The sequence below is a fragment of the Condylura cristata genome, unplaced genomic scaffold (genome assembly GCF_000260355.1).
Source record: "Condylura cristata isolate star-nosed mole 26May11 unplaced genomic scaffold, ConCri1.0 scaffold00016, whole genome shotgun sequence".
Lineage (NCBI taxonomy): Eukaryota > Metazoa > Chordata > Mammalia > Eulipotyphla > Talpidae > Condylura > Condylura cristata.
This window is the reverse complement of record NW_004567117.1, coordinates 3,139,976-3,158,353: the sequence shown is the minus strand read 5'-3', so window position 1 is coordinate 3,158,353 and position 18,378 is coordinate 3,139,976. Positions and strand designations below refer to the sequence as shown.

General features: G+C 37.9%; 1 protein-coding gene across 9 annotated transcripts in view; it reads right to left on the bottom strand.

The window, feature by feature from the left end:
• PIEZO2 (piezo-type mechanosensitive ion channel component 2) overlaps nucleotides 1–18,378 on the bottom strand; it is a 431,477-nt gene that overhangs the window by 9,474 nt on the left and 403,625 nt on the right. For all 9 annotated transcript variants that reach the window (XM_012725841.1, XM_012725836.1, XM_012725834.1 and 6 more), the window contains 8 exons: nucleotides 17,735–17,993; nucleotides 14,872–15,054; nucleotides 11,483–11,735; nucleotides 10,467–10,599; nucleotides 9,225–9,372; nucleotides 8,912–9,126; nucleotides 5,937–6,095; nucleotides 4,125–4,272 (listed from right to left, as the gene is read on the bottom strand). In XM_012725841.1, coding sequence (XP_012581295.1) covers nucleotides 4,125–4,272; nucleotides 5,937–6,095; nucleotides 8,912–9,126; nucleotides 9,225–9,372; nucleotides 10,467–10,599; nucleotides 11,483–11,735; nucleotides 14,872–15,054; nucleotides 17,735–17,993 — 1,498 coding nt within the window. The remainder of the gene's footprint in view (nucleotides 1–4,124; nucleotides 4,273–5,936; nucleotides 6,096–8,911; nucleotides 9,127–9,224; nucleotides 9,373–10,466; nucleotides 10,600–11,482; nucleotides 11,736–14,871; nucleotides 15,055–17,734; nucleotides 17,994–18,378) is intronic.

The following is an 18,378-nucleotide window of genomic DNA, read 5'->3' as shown; positions in this document are numbered from 1 at the left end:
GGGTCAGGAGAGGTCTGCCACACCATGTGGTCACCTCCTGGGCAGGTGGGAATCGAACTCATGCGGAAGCGGCTTTTAGATTCTCAGTGCAGTGCTTTAACCCGCTGCGCCACCAGGGAGGGCCATCATTTTCTATTTTGAATGAAAAATTGTGATTATCCTTTTCTATTTTGAATGAAAAGTTAGAATAGTTGAAAGATTGAAAATATATATATATGTTCACATATACATTTACATGCACACAGATCTATATGTAAATACAAACTCACACATAGATTTGCCCTTGCATTATTTTCTCAATGAGACAAGCTTAGACCAAGGCCAGCTCATCTCATTCTAACTGTACTACAACATTACATAGTGGGGAATGCTGTGAGTTAAGGGAATTTTATCTCATCTCTTCCAAGAATAGTTTGGGTCTCTTTTGCCTGAAGTGGGACAATGTTGGTTCTTCTCTTGAGGAAGCTAATTTATTCAAACACTCCCTTGGTGTCTTTGAGGTTCATTTCAAAAGTCCCCCAAACCTCCATTCATTCTTCTCTTTCTCCTGCTTACCCCTCAATGAGTTTCCCAGAGAGGAATAAGGCCGAGACCTCTGACTCAGTCCCAGTTTTGAGGCTACTTTTCTTCTTCACTTTTCAAAGGACTGTCACATTCTGGTCTTTGAGGGATCAGCCGTCTACAGTAGACCACATCCCTGGTGCGCTGCTCCTGCTACACTACATTTACAACCAGCTTCCTAGAGTGTTTTGGAAACTGGCGGCACGGAAATCTTTGTCAATTATGACCAGGACTGAGTGGCCTGCATCGTGTGTGCCCACATTATTATCTTACTTTTCAGGAAATTGTTATTGCTCCATAAATCTAGCCATAAAACCTGGGAGCTTGTGAAATACTTCACAAGCAAAGTAACTTTTAAAAGATGCTTAATCTTTTTTTTTTCATATTAGATTGTCATGGGTAATGTTTCAGTCTCAGTATTTGTTTCAGTCAATTAGCTCAAACTCCCTTAATACTTCCTCCATCCCTAAATTTGTCAGGAAGTTTCACGCATGATTTAAAAGGCTAATATTCTGAGATAGTTACTGACTTAACATATGATATATATGTATATATATTTAATCTATCGATGTATACACATACATATATTTATGTGTACATATATATATATACACACACACATATATATATTTATGTAGAGTGATATATATTACTTGAGGCTATTTACTTCTCTTTTTATCTTATATTTATTTTATATACCTATTACATGTATATATATATATTTTTTTATTTGTTTTTTAAAAATAAAAAGATAATTGTAACTCTTGTTGGGTGGGTCCCTAGTGTTGTAGGTCAAAATCTCACTGTCCTTCATGAAGAGGGAGGGTCATGGGTGGTGGCTTCCACACTGAGGTATTAAGATCTGAATCACCGGTTGGCTCAAACCCAGTGAAAGGTATGCGAGGATGTATGAAAGGTATGATGAGGGGATCAGCTACAATTACTCACCCAGAAGGTGGCCCTGTATCTATGTGGAGTGTTGTAACAGCAGTCCTGACTTAGAATTTCTCCTCTTAACCCTAAGGAAGCGACATTCAAAGTTTCTGGGGATCTCTGAGTGGGCTCAGGCTCACAGATGCCAGCTCTCATGGATGACTTGGGATGACTTGTTCACTTCATGGGGAAGACAGGCTATTTGCGATTAACTTTGTTCACTGCTTATCTCTCTTTCTCCAGCTTTCTATGGGATGACATTTCTGCTGCCAGTGCTGTGTTTCTCCATGTCTCTGATTTCACTTCCCAGTCTTCCATTTGGGCTGTCATACTTTGGCTCTAACACTAAGTATGCTCACTTTTTTTTTTTTTTCCTATGGGTCTTTACATTTCTATCTACTGAGGTTCAAATCCTCTCCAGCCTGAAAATTTCCACTTGCCTTGCCTTTTTTTCTTGAACCAATTCTCTCTCTTGCTTTTTTGCCTTTATCTAGGTGTGCTCCCTCTGAAATGGCAGCCTAAGGAGTGACTGGACACAAGAAGGTCCAGTGGAGACCAGCCCAAAATGCTGACCCTCAAATTGTGAGCACATAAGATGGTTATTTTTAAATCAGCAGATTTTGCTGTTGCTTCAGCAATAGACAACCGATACACTATTATTTGAGTGACATGCTCTAGTAGCTGAGGTAGACTTAGAATTTCTTTCTTTCTTTCTTTTTTCCTTTAAAGATTTATTTATTTATGCACACAGGAACTGGTGTATGGGCCAGAGTGCAATGGTGAGAGGATTCACCAGAGCCAGAGTGGGGAGCAGAACAGGCAGATATACTGAAACACACTGCTGAGGGGAGCAGTGAGTGGGTCAGTAGAGGTCTGCCATGCCACATGGATCAGTTCCCCAGCTGCAGATCGAACTCATGCTGCAGTGGCTGACGATCACTTCAAAGTGTTTCAGTTTAACCCATTGCTCTACCAGGGAGGGCCCAGATTTAGAATTTTTTTTAAATTATTATTTTACTTGTTTTTTTACATCACTCTTCATTTGTAAATTTTTTCATCTCAATTGTAATCCTTATGAGCTTCCCACCACCAATTCACCTGTGTGCCATCACCACAGTCCTGTGCACTCTTCCCACCCTAATTTTGATCCCATTCCCCTTCCCACCTCCATAAAATGTCTCTGGTTTATAGGTGTTTGTTGTTTTCATTTTTACTTTATTGTATTTGCTTCTCTCTCTTTTTCTTTTCTGCATGATCCCTTATGCTCTTGCTATGAGTGAAATTCCATCCAGTATTTTTCTTTTCTTTCTGGCTTATTTCAATTAGCATGACCCCTTCCACCTCCATCCATTTTGCTGCAGAAGGCAAGAGTTTATCGTTTTTGATTGCTGAGTAATATTCCATTGTGTATACATACAATGCAGAGGTTTCACTGTATCAATTTTGCTGTAACGACTCTTGTGAAAAGGAAGCAGATAATTTGTGAAGGGATGGGTTTGATCACTGGGAAGGCTTTCTATTCCATTGAAATTTACTGGAACTTTTGCCAACTTGTCTTGATTCTGCTTTCTTCTGTCTCAAATAATTCAATTTTCTGTCCTACTTTTCAGTATTTCAAGTAGTTAAATATATTTTACTTTTCCCATTTTTTTTCTACTTAACTTTGAAAAAGTCTTGGTTCATTTCAGTTTTTTCTCACATCATTTTTCCAAAACAGTTGTTAACCTGATTATTGTTGTTATGATCCCTTTGGCAAAGTGGCTTTCAATTTTTTTTTTTTGTATCAATGCTTTTGCATTGATCAGAATGGGCTAAATATGATTTTAAGATTACTGCCAGCCCTCCTTTCCTTCATTCCCACAAATCATAGAGAACAAGGACAATGGACACCTCGACTATGAAGCTGAAATTCCCAGAAGAAGTTTCAGAATACACTTGGAATTATATGGGTTGGAGGGGACTTTTCCAAAGAGAACATTTTCAAGATGAAAAAGAAAGATATTTCCTACTCCTCAGATAATATTTGTTGGACATTTCTGTTTCCATTATACAATAGGCTCTTGTTTCAGATGTGAAAATTTTGAAAAATCTGATGAATCATAGTAATTTTATTTTAGAACCTTAATAATCAATCTAGTAGTGTAAATAAATATTTGCATGTCAGTTTCGTTACAGAAAGAGGCTTAGCTGTCCATCTCACATCATAGAGTGAGTCAGAGGGTGAGCCCGAGTTCAAGCTGCCTAACCCCACTTTCCTTTCTCACATCACATTCTCTCCTGCTCCCAAATGAGCCATTTGAGAGTTGCTGGGTCATGAAGTAGTATATCATTTCTCTTCTTTAAAATAACTACAATGTATAGCTGCCAAAAGCCGAACACAGCTGTATGCTATTGCTAAGGCAACAGTAGACCCAAAATCTTCAATTCTAGTTTTTTGAAAATCAATAGGACATTTAAAGATTCTAGAATTTTTTCCTTCCTGTCTTCTCCTATAGGAGACCCCACAAGCTTGTAGAAGTTCACACTAATCTTACAACCATCCTAGAAAACAGAAAGTGAAAAAGTAACCCTCATAAACAAATTTATGTCAAAGAAAAACAAGTAGTTATGAGGCCTTTTTATTGGCTTACTTTTTCTGACTCCCGCCAACACTTCAGGATGAATATGTGAGCATAGATGTCCTCCACACAGATCCAGCTGGAGAGGCTCAAAGTCGTGTCTGTCCACACCCAGTCCATCACGGCCCTTAGCTCAGTCAAAAAGGGGACAAGGCGGAACCTGGCAGGAACCATGTTGTTAGTGAGATAGTTGTGGGATGACCTCCAATCCCATCCAACCATGGGAGCGCATGGAGTTCCTTATTGTTTTAGTCCTAATGAATTATGGAAAATTCTCAAGTTGAACCTTAGGGTAAATTTCAACTTTGAATTCAACCATTTTTCATTGTAAGTACAATGTATAGATCAATATTTCCCTTCTCCCCTCATATTTTTTTGGTGGGGGACAGCTGATGGTCTTAATCAACTGGCATTCTGTTTTTGAATGTCCCCTATGTCTTTCATTAAGGTCTTGTAGTTTTGTTTGTACAATGCTTTCACTTTGGTACAATTTATTCCTCAATATTTTATTGTCTTTATGTGGTGGTAAATGTGATAGTTTTTTTTTTTCACTTCTTTTTTAGATATATTGTTGTTATCATATGGAAACACAAGTGACTTTTATATGTTGAATTTGTATCCTATAGAATCACTGAAGTTGGTGATTAGTTCTATCAATATTTTTGGCAAGGCTTTAGATTTTTTATATAAGATTATATTATCTGCAAATAACAAGTAACATTTATTTATTTGTTTATGTTATGAGAATCTGTAGGTTATGAAATGATCAATTTTTGGGAATTTTGCTGTTGAATGAAGAAGGGAAGATTATATAACCAGTCAGTGAAAGATTAGAAAAGTCAGAAGAGCAGAAGTCATTAGGAGCTAGGGATAAGAGAGTTCATACCTGTGGACTTAATAGAACTCTGGCTAGTCTCTAGTGTTTCAGTGGGGAGTAGGGCCTGGGATCCTCTGGGGCTTGGGGACTATTCCTTGTCCTTTGATACAAAGCTTCTCCCAGGCTGGCAGATCCAGTTTCATCCAGGACCTCCTGGGAATTTAATTCTGACATTTTTTTCAAACCTCTCCAGGAAAGTACTAATCTAACCCTTGAATGAAATATCTAGTTATACAGGAGGCATCATTAGTTGAAACACTATAGTGGTTCACAGCATCTGAGCTGCATCCAAGGCCTCTTCTGTGAAGAAGTCACTGGTCCTAGGTCTGGTACAACCAAGGAGCCAATGAGACTGAAGGTAGCCTGACCTTTTATGTTATATAATTTAAAGGGGACAGAGAGGAGATGCTACAACTCTAATTCTCACTTGGGAAATGCATTATGCTTCATTCAAGTAGTTTACTAACAGAAACAATTGAGTCATGTGGCATTCAGATTGGTGTTAAGTGGAATAAATGGTCTTCTTCAATGAATGAACTTACTGTACACACAAATCACAAAGTTATTTTGAGGTAGTCCAGATTCCAGATATTCTACTTAGTGTGCCCAGAAATATACTAATACCTACGGATCACATATCCTTATTTTTCACCCTGAAATATCACAAAGTTTGGAAATAGAAAATATCACAGGGTTGATGCAGAATATGGAAGTAGAAAATTAATTCACATGTATGATCTTAGAACAACAGCTTGGTTAGGTGTGTGATAACTACATATAAAAAGATATTAAAATATCTTTTATTTTCTAAACATTGTAAGATTTCCATGATGATCTACACTGCTTTATGATTGCAGTCTTCCTTTACCTCTTCCTTCCCAGGTGAGAAACAATGTGTTTCAATTACCAGGCTCTCCATTATGTGATTGTGAAAAGAGTGTCCTTACCCTTGAAACAAAAAGAGGTTGACATAATTGTAACTCTTTGTGAGAAAATTTCCAAGGACTCGTGTTGGGTAGCCACAACGAATTTGGTAGGCAGACAACCCGAAGTAAAGACATTTCACAAAGTACCACAGCTGAGCAACCAGATTCTGGCTGAATTTCCTAAGATGTAAAAATACAGAAAAGTGTGAGGGAATAGAATATTCTTCTGGTACAAAGGATACAAATTTAAGATTTTTAAAAAGCCCAATTTACATGCCTGGAAACTAAATTCAAATCAGCCATTTCAGGGATTTCTCTAATCATAGTGGATCACTTCAAAGGCAAAGGTGAGATAAGAATATAGAATTATTTTTTAAAAACAAGTACTCATAAATGGTGACTGCGATGTATTAGTACATGATTTAGATTTTTTAGGTGATAATTAATTATTATCAAAGTGGAAGGAATGTGGATTGATTGGATCAAAAATGTTGACTGATGAAGGATAGAGTTAGATTTTTATTGTCTAATTTCATGCAATGTATATTGAATATAATTTTGTTACTGGAAGAGACATATGGCTATTCTTTAGTTGACAAGATCTCACAGCTGGCCAGGAATGCATGGGCTTATGTGAGTTGGGGGGGGTCTATGAACCCTATGTAGACATCAACCGCGAGAGGTCTAAAAAATGAATCTCTCCTTTTGAAATTCAGCTTTTGTATTTTCGTCTCAATGAATTAATTTATTTATATTTGATAAATACATAATATTTGATAAGTTATCCATAGAAAGTATCCAATACTTTACAGAAAGCTCACATCAACTACCTGTTTCTAGGAATGGTCTATATTTATAGAACATCTTTTATCTCTCCAAGGAAGTTTCCTTGAATTTTACAGATAATTGATATGAAAAGTGCATGGCAAATAATGCTCTTCTGTATCTATCTAAATTATAGTCAAAGACATAAAAATGTAATGACTTCTATCCCTTATAAATATATCAGATCATATTTTACCCATTAAAAAAAATTTCCTGCCTCAAGTTTCAAGTGTGTCAACTTGGACTAAGTAGTGGTTCATGTATAGTTCCTGAAGTAATCATGCTGATCTAATTAGGGTCGTATGTTATCCTATACTGGAAGACTTCATTTGTTGTCTCTAAGTTTTATTGAGAGAGGCTGGGATCATTATGCTTCCATGGCACCTACTGTTAATAGTTTGTAATGTCTAGGCAAACACTGGATGTTTGTGGACTAACTAAATTGCATCTACAAAGAAAAAGCCATTTTCAGTAGTAATTATTTATGATTTTGGAGCTTATGATACTCATAATTATGACTTGTGGCCACATTTTTCATGTGCATAGTTTAAAATATTCCTTATCTATTTTTTCATTATTCTTTTCTTGTTTTGAAAAAAAAAAAGTGGATGATATAGCTATTAACATAACAAATGTTTTCTCGGACAGTACCAAGATGATGTCAGAGGGCCTACTTTCTTCACATCCAGGATAATAATCTGAAAGTAAGCCCAGACTGGCATTACAATCGAAGGGCCCTGTGACCAGGGATGACTAGAACACCTCTTGGACAGCAGAGACCAGAATGGACTGCACCAGAAGGGACACTGAGGAGATGCAAACTTCATTAAACAACAGGTAGAGGGAGAGAAATGCCTGGAGGTTGTGATGTAAGGTGGGAGGCTGCCATAAAACCACAGTGCTGGCTGGGAGGGAGAGCTGCATGCAGTGAAAGTAAACAGCCTTGACTGATGGGAGATACTGAAGAGCTGGGGTGTTCCTTTGGGTTGAATAATTCTGTGTTCTTTTCTGCAAACCTTCTACTTTTATAAACAAATAGGAGCCAATAATTCCCACTTATAGTCATCACCCTGTTTTCCTTTCATTGAGTGACCTATTTCTTTGTTCATGCATTAAGCACCAAGCAAACAGTACTTGGATGCAAGTACTGTTTAGGAGGCATGAGGTGGGGAATGCCTGGGAGAGTGAACATTTGGACTGAGCTTTGTTTATTTATGTATTTTTAACAAATATGTATGTATATTTTATAGCATTATTCATTTTTATACAATGTTTATTTCTGGACGGAGCTTTGGAGGCAGGAAAGCTGGAAAAGGGTGGAATAACTCCAAGGGACAGAAAGACATGACGCTTTCCCCTGGGGAGTAGAAGAGGGTCACAGGATTCAAGGTGGCAGGTGGAGGAGGACACCTTCCTCAGGGATCTTACCAGCCCTTTCCTATTGAACTGCAGGTGGCTCTTTTTTGTTGTTGCTGTTTCTTTATTGAGGTAACATTGTTTTACGACACATTATATTTAGGGGAATAGATTCACATCTCCCCAGACAGAAGTCGGCACCCTCCCCCTCCCACCATCCAAGCCTTTACTAGGCTACGTTTTAAAAATGCTTCATCACCAGCCTCCGCATCTAACTGTGACAAGAGGCTCTGCACTCTTGGCTGGCTGTGTGCTGAGACTGTCGCTTTCCCCAAACTGTTACATTTACCCTCACAAATACCCTGTGTGGCAGATGCTAAAATCATCTGTCCCTCTACATTTTCTTCTACTGTTGAACAGTTTCCATTTCTCCCTCTCCTCCTATGACATAATCTCCTGTCCTCTCATTCTCTCAATAGTGCACCTAAGCCCGTGTTCTGCCTTCTCTCTGTCTGCTAAGCTATGGAGATAGTCCCAACATAGTCATTAGGAATGTCACTTCTTATTCTGAAAATCCCATTTCTATGACTACACCCAGACGTAAAGCAAATGTTTTTTGAGGAATCAGTTCACACTTTGGATTCACACGAACTTATTAATGATTACAATGTCTAACTTTTCCTGCCTGCAGCGCTGCTCTGTCACCTCTCTGCCTGTAGCTGGCAATTCTGTGAGGCCAGTGCAAATGTGGTGATAACCGTATAAAGCAGATTTACATGACAGTGTGCCTGAGTCTCAGTTTCCACAAAGCTTACCTCTCAGTCACACCAGGCAAGATGAAGAACATCCAGAAGTGAATTCCAAACACTAGAATGACCTGGAAAATGACCTTCCCCAGTACAGTCTTCCTGAGGTACAGGGCTCTGTCCACCACCATAGTTCCAAACTGAATGAGAACCATCACCAAGAATGGCCCGGGGACTTGGTCCTCTGACAGCGAGGAAGTGATGTCTGCTGCAGCTGAGTGTTTCTGGGAAGGAGACAAAAGATTCAGGCCCAAATGGCATCTCACAGCACAGTAGTACTCTTGGTCATTCTTATAATATGGTGGCTTTGACCCCAACCTACCCCAAAAGCCCAAAATCCAAAGACGATGATGATGAAGTCAACAGTGTCAGCCAGGAACATGAGCACATACACGTCGGTCACAGCACTGTAGTCTGGGTGGATGAGGTCGTAAAAGAACTGCTTGATGGGCACATAGATTTGCATTGTCCTGCAAAACAGAACCCCTGTTGGCTCCATGAGGGGTAAGATGGAGGCAACCAGCTGCTGCAATTATTTTGTTCTTCTAAATCTGACTTTGTCACACTTTCTGACCATGCCACACCGTGTGCAAGTTATTGCCAAAGTAGGCATACTCTTCACCTGGAGTAACAAAACTCCTCTTTTTCTTGAGTGAGCCCAAACCCTCGCAACTAGGGTTTGCCACCTAAAGCATCCTTCTTAACACTTTGCCATCTGTTTCTTCCGTAAAACACAAGACTAGGTGTAAATTAAGTAGGGCATCTTGTAAATGAAGCAGGCAATCTTGACAGTGCTCAGACTAGGTGACCTGATCTGAGTGCCAAATAGCTCCTGTTCCTGCTCTTTTAGGCTCCTGTAACCCTCTTGGTTTCCATGGAGGGCTCTGGGTTTTGAGCTCACCTCACTGCCTTTTATTACCGCGTCCTCCTGGCTCTGGCTTACCTGTCCAGCCTCTGCCCTGTTTTCACTGTTCTCTGGGTTCTGCCTTTAATCCAAGGCCACATTCGGGGGTGGGAGGTCCCCTGGTCTCAGTGCCCACACTCAGGCCAGTCCTGCTTCAGTCTTTTCCTCCCAATGCTTCACCTGTCTGCCTATGTTCCCTGGCACTTGAAGGGAGGACTGTGAATTTCTCTGGAGACTGGCTATGTAATATCAAACAAACCACATCTCCCCCTATGCTTCAATGTCCCTGTATAGGATGGATATACCTCTAAAGTCTTTCCAACTTTGACATTAAATTCCTCACTGTCCTGTTAGACTGTACCATGATAATGTCTGGAAATACATACTATGCATCCCTGACATTGAGATGACTTAATTTATTCTGTTCAAATAGAAAAAAAAAACATGTTAATAAATGCAATGGGTAAAAATGAATTACACTTATTGAAAAGTGATGTTTATAGCAATACAATAAGGGGTCATTTTATTCTGCCATAAGCAGATGTTTGTTATTTTAGAAGTAAGTCACTTCTCTGTTCTTTATCTCTCTAAAATAGTTGATACCAGTTCCTTGACCTTAAAATAAAGCCCACAACCTGAGTGTGTTATGTATGTACTCACTTCTTTAAGGTAAACGCTTTGGCTTTAATGAAATGTTCATGAAACTTTTCCATGTAAAGTTGCCTTTTGGTTTTTTGCTTGATGCTCAAAATACTGCTTCCTTTTTGACTGCTGTTTCGGGTGCTTGTGCTGCCTAGCAATCAAAAGAAATGGAGATGAAAACAAGCTGTCCAACAAAAACCAGTATGCATTGTGAGTGGCATAACAATTGAAAGTAGAAATCCTGAACCCACACTGCACAGGGCTTGCTTGAAATTGTTTTAAAGGGTATAGACAGGTGCCTGCAGCAATAGCAACTGGGAATTTGGAATCTGCTTCCACTGTAACATGTACTTCTGGGGTTGTAAATCCAATGCTGGCTCTTTCTTGGTGGTTATGTAATCTTAGGAGAGAGGGATTAGGAGAACAGTTTTTATATTGCTAACTGGGGCCCTAGGTTGTAGAGTTTCCATATTGGGTCTAAGACAGCTATTTTTTTTTCATGTCCTAATATGCCTCTAAATTATAAGATGAATATAAGAGGATCTGCCAGTGTCTGCCCAAAAAGTGTAAAGAGTAAAATTGTAAAGCATAATTACTTATAGACTATACTTACTGTTTACTAAGGAACTAAAAACTGGCTTGAGAAACATAGTTTAGCTAAAGTTTTTATTGGTTAAATTGAAACATATTTTTGAAGGAAGTTATGTTTATTCTACTCTGGGGACACCAAGCAGAATCTCTGGGTGTGATTTAAACACTATCATGGATCCAGTAGGCATATGCCTGCCACTTTCCACAATGACCAAAGGTCCTTGTCCTAGGAGGGACCCAGATGTTTTGAGCCAGATATGAAGTCTTGGGTCCCACATAGAGTCAAACAGATTTGAACTTGGGTCTGTATGATTCCAGAAAAAGTACTTTCTATTCATATCACATTATCTTCTCGGTGATGACAGTTGACAGGTCGCGCAGGCGCAGACCCACTGGTACCAGAAGCACAACTTGAGGAGTTGTGCTGACCACATGACAGATACCTCTTTTGGACCTATTTGAAGAAAAGCTGGATCTGGGGGAGATCGGGGAGCTGCTGTCTGAGCGCTTCCTCCTCACAGCTGTGGGTTTCTCAGGGAAAGATACGTGCACCGACTCTGCTGATGCTGCCAGGTTGATGGACTTGAGAGAATCAGAGGAAGCTCTTCTGCTGTGACTGAGCGAGAGCTCATCATCTGACTCTTCTTTGTCTGTGCCGGTGTCGACAATGTCGTCTTCATCCCACAAACCGTGGCACTGAGGAGGGTGCGGAAGGACAGTTCACAATGTGGGTTTAGGAGAGGTAGCTAAAATGGGGAATTTAGCTGATAATGCTGATTTGTATAAATGAAATTTGTAAAAAGAATAGAACTTGTATTCTCACCAAAAAAACAAAACAAAACAAAACAAAACAAAACAAAAACAAAAAACAAACAAAAAAACAAGCCCAGCATTAAATAAAGAAATGTAAGGAAGGAACTAGGTGGGGGTAAGGGAACTCTTTCACTATATATGTGTATCAGATCACCGTGATGCACACTTTAAATACATTATTTTGGGGTAGAGTGGGTGGAACTGGTAGAGAGCTGGCTGGATGATGGTAGATAGTAACTACACCTTTGGAGGTGAATGTAGTTTGGTGCATACAGTTCTCAAAGTGTGAAACCATACTCATGACACATAGCACTGTAAACTGTATTTCTTCAACAAAATAAATAAAGTAAACTTGTATTTGTTAATTACACCTTAATAAATCTGGTTTAATATAATTCAGAAACCAAGAGAGGGAGAGGATCCCAAGGTGGTTATTATAATTCTATGATGGTATCAGCAGAGTGAAGGTGGGTGGGTGTAGATGATGAGAGTTTGAATAATTAAGAGGGAGACAGATGAAGTGTGGCAGATGGAGTAAAGGGGACATTATAGTCACTTGACTTGTTCCTTGAGTTAAAGAACTTTCCAGAACAAAACCATACATTGCACAAAAATGAAAGATGATGTAATAAATATACATATATTACAAAAAAGAACTTTTAAGAACACATGTCTCTGTGCATTTGAAGCATCACATTGGAGGAGCAGTGAGTTAATTCAATCACCCCAGATTCACCAATTTTCTATACGTGAATAATGATGCTGTCCCTTTGCAAGCCTGCACAGTGTGAAGTGAACTCTTGAATCAGACATGGATGATTCAGAGCTGCAAATAGTTTGTTCAAAGAATGTAGGCCCCCAAGTGATACATTCTGGAGAGCTTGGATTTTGTTGCAAGGAAACAGGGTGAAAGGGGCTGGTAAATACAGGAGAGAGACTTGCAGAAGAGAGGGCTGTAAAACCAGGGACCTGGCTGGAGCAACATACCTTGTGGAGCACAAGGTGACCTTACCATGACCTTGTTGTTGGGCCAAGCTTTCCAGGCTACAGACTGATTTCCCAAGAGCTCACTGACTATCACTGACATATTTCAGGGGCAAATTAGTCAGGAGCTAAATCCAACTTGGAGAATAAGAAATTTATCAAAAGGAAAAATCATCTCATTTTTTAGATTATTCTTACATATTTACTAATACATTATTTTTAAAACATGCAATGAATGGACTTTTAAAAACATTTTAGATCTTCATGATAGGATTTTTCAGTTTATAATGATTTCTTTTAAATCATTTTAAAAGTCTTTGGTTTTGGCAACATTGTAACATACTTATATTCTTTTACTACTTTCTTGGTAGCATATTTTTAAGTTTCTTAACACTCCAATTATTTACAAAATTACAGCTATTCATACTAAATAGGATAGTTTCAACTACTTTTGAAACTTCTACATAATTTTAAGTATTTGGTTTCATAGCAGCATTGTTTTTACTAGTTTTATTTTTCCAAAAGTCATAAATGTAGTCTGGTCTTCTAATGAAAAGTTTTAACATCTCAAAGTTATTTTTATATTTCTAGTTGAAATTTCAGCACCTCAAAATTTGCACGTACTTATCATGAAAGTGAAATTCTCAAAGAAGAAATAAAAATGAGGATATCAGTATCAAACACCACAATTTTGTTTATCATATGCTTTAAATATGCTTTATATATCAGGTCATTTAAATATTAAAAAGAAAAAGCAAAAAATCTAACATTTTATACAGTTTTGAAATGACATGCAAAAGGATAAAAAAAGTTTCAAGAGAATTCTGGTAACAAGATTTATAGCATCATACCTTAATTGTGAAATTCAAAACTTTAATTTCTAAACTAAAAAATTAAGGTCAATGCAGATACTAAAGATACATTTATAACATAAAGTAATAGGTTGGATAAATTCGGGTGATTAATCAGGGAAACTGGAAAATTTAGGCACATTCAATTTTGACTAACTGGTTTCTTTGAATACTATGCCTTTGCAAACATATCACACCTTAATGCCTTAGGTAAATCTCTCCTAAAATAAGAGTATTAAAGAGTTGGGCACTTTGCAAGGTGATGGAAAACAAAGTGACGATTTTAACCTTGGTATACACAGATGAAAGCCAGCTTGAAAGAGTTGGTGAGAAGTTGAACACACTGTTACATATGTAGTGTGCATGTATGTATATGTGTGTATAGACCAACCTTATTTTAAAAAAGAACAAATAAAGATACTATTTGATAAAAAAAATTTAAATTATGCTATAAAAGGATACAAGGTTAAAATAAAGAAGCAAAGTCAGGTGGTGACAACAGACACATCAATATATAAAATAAATGCAACAATTGATTACAATTTTTAGAGCAAAGTGGCATATTCATAAGCTTGACTTATAATTTTGTATTTGAGAAGAAAAAATCTACATAGCTGCTAGAGAGAATAAGAGCCACTGAACCTAAGACAGAGCATATTCTATAGATAGGTCTTCCCAAGCAGTGTAATGAATGACCATCTCAACAGTAAGCTTTAAGGAAGAATACTGGACCACTTAATCTGTGATTGCAATAAAAGCTAATGGTTTCATGATAAGCAACTGCACAAATAGTGGCATTCTATTAAAACAAGGTAGGGAGATACTGAGATGGAGATCAGAGGCAATATAATTCACTGCGAATTATAGTGTTCTTAAATTCTGGCTGAAACTAGAGGTTGAAATCATTGTATCAGGCATTAAGTTATGCACACTATGCAAGTGATTCCCACAAAATTGGGGTCATTATGTTGTGTTCAAGCCAGGGTGGAAATATGGGTAAAATTTCTTCCATATTTATTACAAGTGCCATTGCAGTGTTGGAGAAAAGATCACTACCTGAAGATAATTGCTTAAAATATATCACACAAGTCGTTACCACCTCCCCCATCATCAATTTTAGTGTTCAGGGCTACTCCAGAGGCTGCAATTGTCAATATGTCTGGTTAGCTGTTCAAGAGCAGTACCTTCAAGATTGATCGATGAAAGAAGAGTGCCAAGAGTTGAATGAGATCATAAAGAACATAACCTTCTTTCTTTTCCACTCCAATGATATTAGCTGGGTGGTAAGGTTTATCTTTGTACAACTCCACATTCTTATTCCAGGGAAAGAAGCCAAATTGGAAGAAATACTTGACAACAATTGCTACCTGCACATGAATGATAAAATTAAAAAAAAAAACAAAGTATTGCTCTTAAGAATAGTTATGTATGAAAAAACTGTTAGAAAATTAGGAAGAAAAGACCCATTCACACTTTTGATAATGGAAATGCACACAATTATATGGAATAATATTAACATTTTCACAGACCATTGGCCTTATAACAAGAGCATTACCTCACTCTCAGAGTGCCTTCAACTGTAGATGTATAAAAGCTAGTCAAGTTACCCATGACACTGATTGAATCATTTCCTCTATTTCTGAGTAGTTGACTAATTTATGCAGAGTTAGCTATTTATATAACTCCTCTGCTATTAAATATTATAATTCAGACTGAGTTGAATGGTTATAAATTCATATTTTTATATTTCCTTAATTTGAAATTTTCAGCATATCAGTGTTGATGTACACAATTTCACTTTCTGCCAATCTCTTCTCACCATTTTGTGGTTTCCTTGAATGCTCTCCTCAAAATGAAATGGAAGTCAATGAAACAGACTTGCCAGTTGGGCTGGTAACTAGTAGAAGGTAAGAATAGCAGAAAAGTTGTACATTGAGCTAGGACAAATGATAATACTCACCAGTTCTGTGTAAACACATCTCGAACATCTACCTGATCAAAGAGATAATTGCAATACAGGCATTGTATCAAGACCTAGAGTCTCCTTTTAGCTCATATCTTTTATTCTACTTACAATCACACTTCTGCTAAGGACAGTCCTATCTTTCTTATCTAATCAAGTGCCAAAGCAGAAACCTGGACCTTACCCTCCCTCCTCCCTTCCTCTCACTCCCACACTTTTAGTCAATTACTAAAATCTCATCTTGCATGCATCATAAACTTCATCACCACTGCCGCAGGGTAGGCCCTATTTCTTCTCACCTCTTACATAGGTAAAGTAATTTCTTGACTGGTTTCCATAATTTCATTTTCATTCTGTAGAAAACATGCTAAGATACAAACCCAATTGTATCTGATTTCTGTTCAAATCCTTGCAGAAACCCAAGCACACTCTGTAGATATGCCCTGTTCATTGTACCAAGTCTCCACCAGTCTGCCTCCAGCTATTGCTAATCAGCTGTCATTCTTCACATGCCAGGTTGATTTCTGCCATCATTTCTTCAATTGGTGGTCCTATTGCCTTTCCTCCTTTGGTGACCTTATGCCCATCCCTTAAAACACAGCCTTGAGTTCTCCTCTTCAGAGAAGCCACTGTAAAAGCATCTCTTCACCTTCCCAGGCTTCATGAACACAGATCTGCTACCACTTGTACATTTTCTAAAGCAGTTTGATTGTACCAGAGGTGGCTACACTTTAATCTGCAGCCCTTGTGAAACAGAAATAACAATTTCTTTAAATTATTGTTCTATTTTCATACCTCGTAGTCTTTAGCTTTGGCATATAGTACAAATTGTGGAGTGCACTAACTTCTCAGTTCTTCACTCCTCAGCATGACAGAGAAAATGGAGAGCCCCAATTTAATTCAAAATAGAAATATTTTAAGATAGCAACTGTATGTAAACAGATCATATTCTCTTTTCCACACTATTATTTCCCACTCTCTACTCCAAGCCAGGTAAAGAATTCCCTCACACACAGGTGTTAGAGAATAGTACCAATTCCCTACATATGAAGTCATTGTGTCACCACAAATAGTGAAAGTGAAATTGCGGAAAGAATAAATAATGTTATTTCAGCAAGATTGTGATGGACAAATGAATTAAAGTAATATATGTGTGATTTTTACATAGTTTATTAATATGAAAATATAACAGTCTATCAATATTTTAAACTGAGTTATTTTGAGATAATTTCATATATAACTAATTTTTATTATGGGATCACTAATATCAGATAATTCTAGATTCTAAGTGCATATCCAGTATGAGTACTGTCCTTTCAGAAGTAATTAGAATGCCATTTTTATTGAAAACTTTGAGTCAGGTAAAAAATAAATTCACCTTCACAAATAAAAGAATGAAACTCAAAGTCCAAAACCTACTGAACTTCCTTTTAACTTCCTTTTAAACCTATCTATAGGTTTAATAGAGCAGGATAGAAAAGCAGGTCACCTATTTGTGGGGCATAATTCTCTCTCATCCCTTCCTGTGTGATGAAAATGGATTGGCTATCCTCCCTTTTTGTCATTCAAATTGTTAACAAGATATTTAGATGACTTTTTCTTTTGATATATGGAAACTGGTTTTTAGGTATAAAAGGAAAATATGCATGTTGCATTAAACTCTAATCAAAGTGCTTACTGTGTTGTTTAGCTCAGTGCCCATTGACTGAACATCCATCAATACTGGGTATCATGCTTGCTGCTGCATTAGACTGTCAGTATCTCAGTTGTTACATCAGGGAACAGGCAGGGTTTAAAACCCTACCAAACACTCAGTAGTTGGGTAACTTCTGGGCCAATTACTCACTAACACTGTTTCCTGATCAGATCAACATGAATGATATTAGCACCTTGCTTCTCTGAGTAGTGAAAGTGAAAAGATATATATAAAACCACTAGCACTAGATTGCTGTTATTTTTAGTTTGTGTATCTAGGAATATCCATAGACCTGGTTGTTCTATGTGAAACATGTTTTAAAGTCAGGCAGACACATCTGGAATGACTGCCTGGTGTGATTTGCTAGAAGGTCCCACATGAGGCCTACCTCTGTGTAGATAATGGCCATCATCCAGAATCGTCTGCTGGGCCGAGGGACAGAAAGCATGGCCCAGAGGAAGATCAGAATGGGAAGCACAAGGGTGATCATGGAGGCAGAGACCATGTGGTTGAGGATAATCACAAAATAGCACACCATTTCTGAGCGGGCCACCAGAGTATTATACATGGCATAGAACAGCAACAAGAACCGGGGCTGGCCAACATAAAATTTTTCTGACTCTTCAAGCTCATCATCTTGGAACATCCTGTTAAAATAAACATGACACAGTTGTCTTAATTTCTCCAAATTGTGGATTTCCATTTTGTATGATCTTTCTTGTTCCACCCTCATAGACCTTCAGATTTCTTTGCGAACCAGCCATCACATATACAGAAAAATATGAACACAAAGTGTTTATTGACAGTTTTTTCTAGTTTAATCATTTAGTGATAGACATACCAGTGTTTTGTACTTGCAGTATAAAAAGTACAGAAAACTTTACTTTTGCATAGAAAAGTGGGGGGAGGCCAGGGGTAGAGTATAGGGGGTGAGAGGATTCACCAGAGACAGAATAGGGAGCAGAACAGCAGAACAGGCAGATTGAAATTTGCTAAGGGAAGCAGTAGGTAAGATAGGAGAGGACTGGTTTC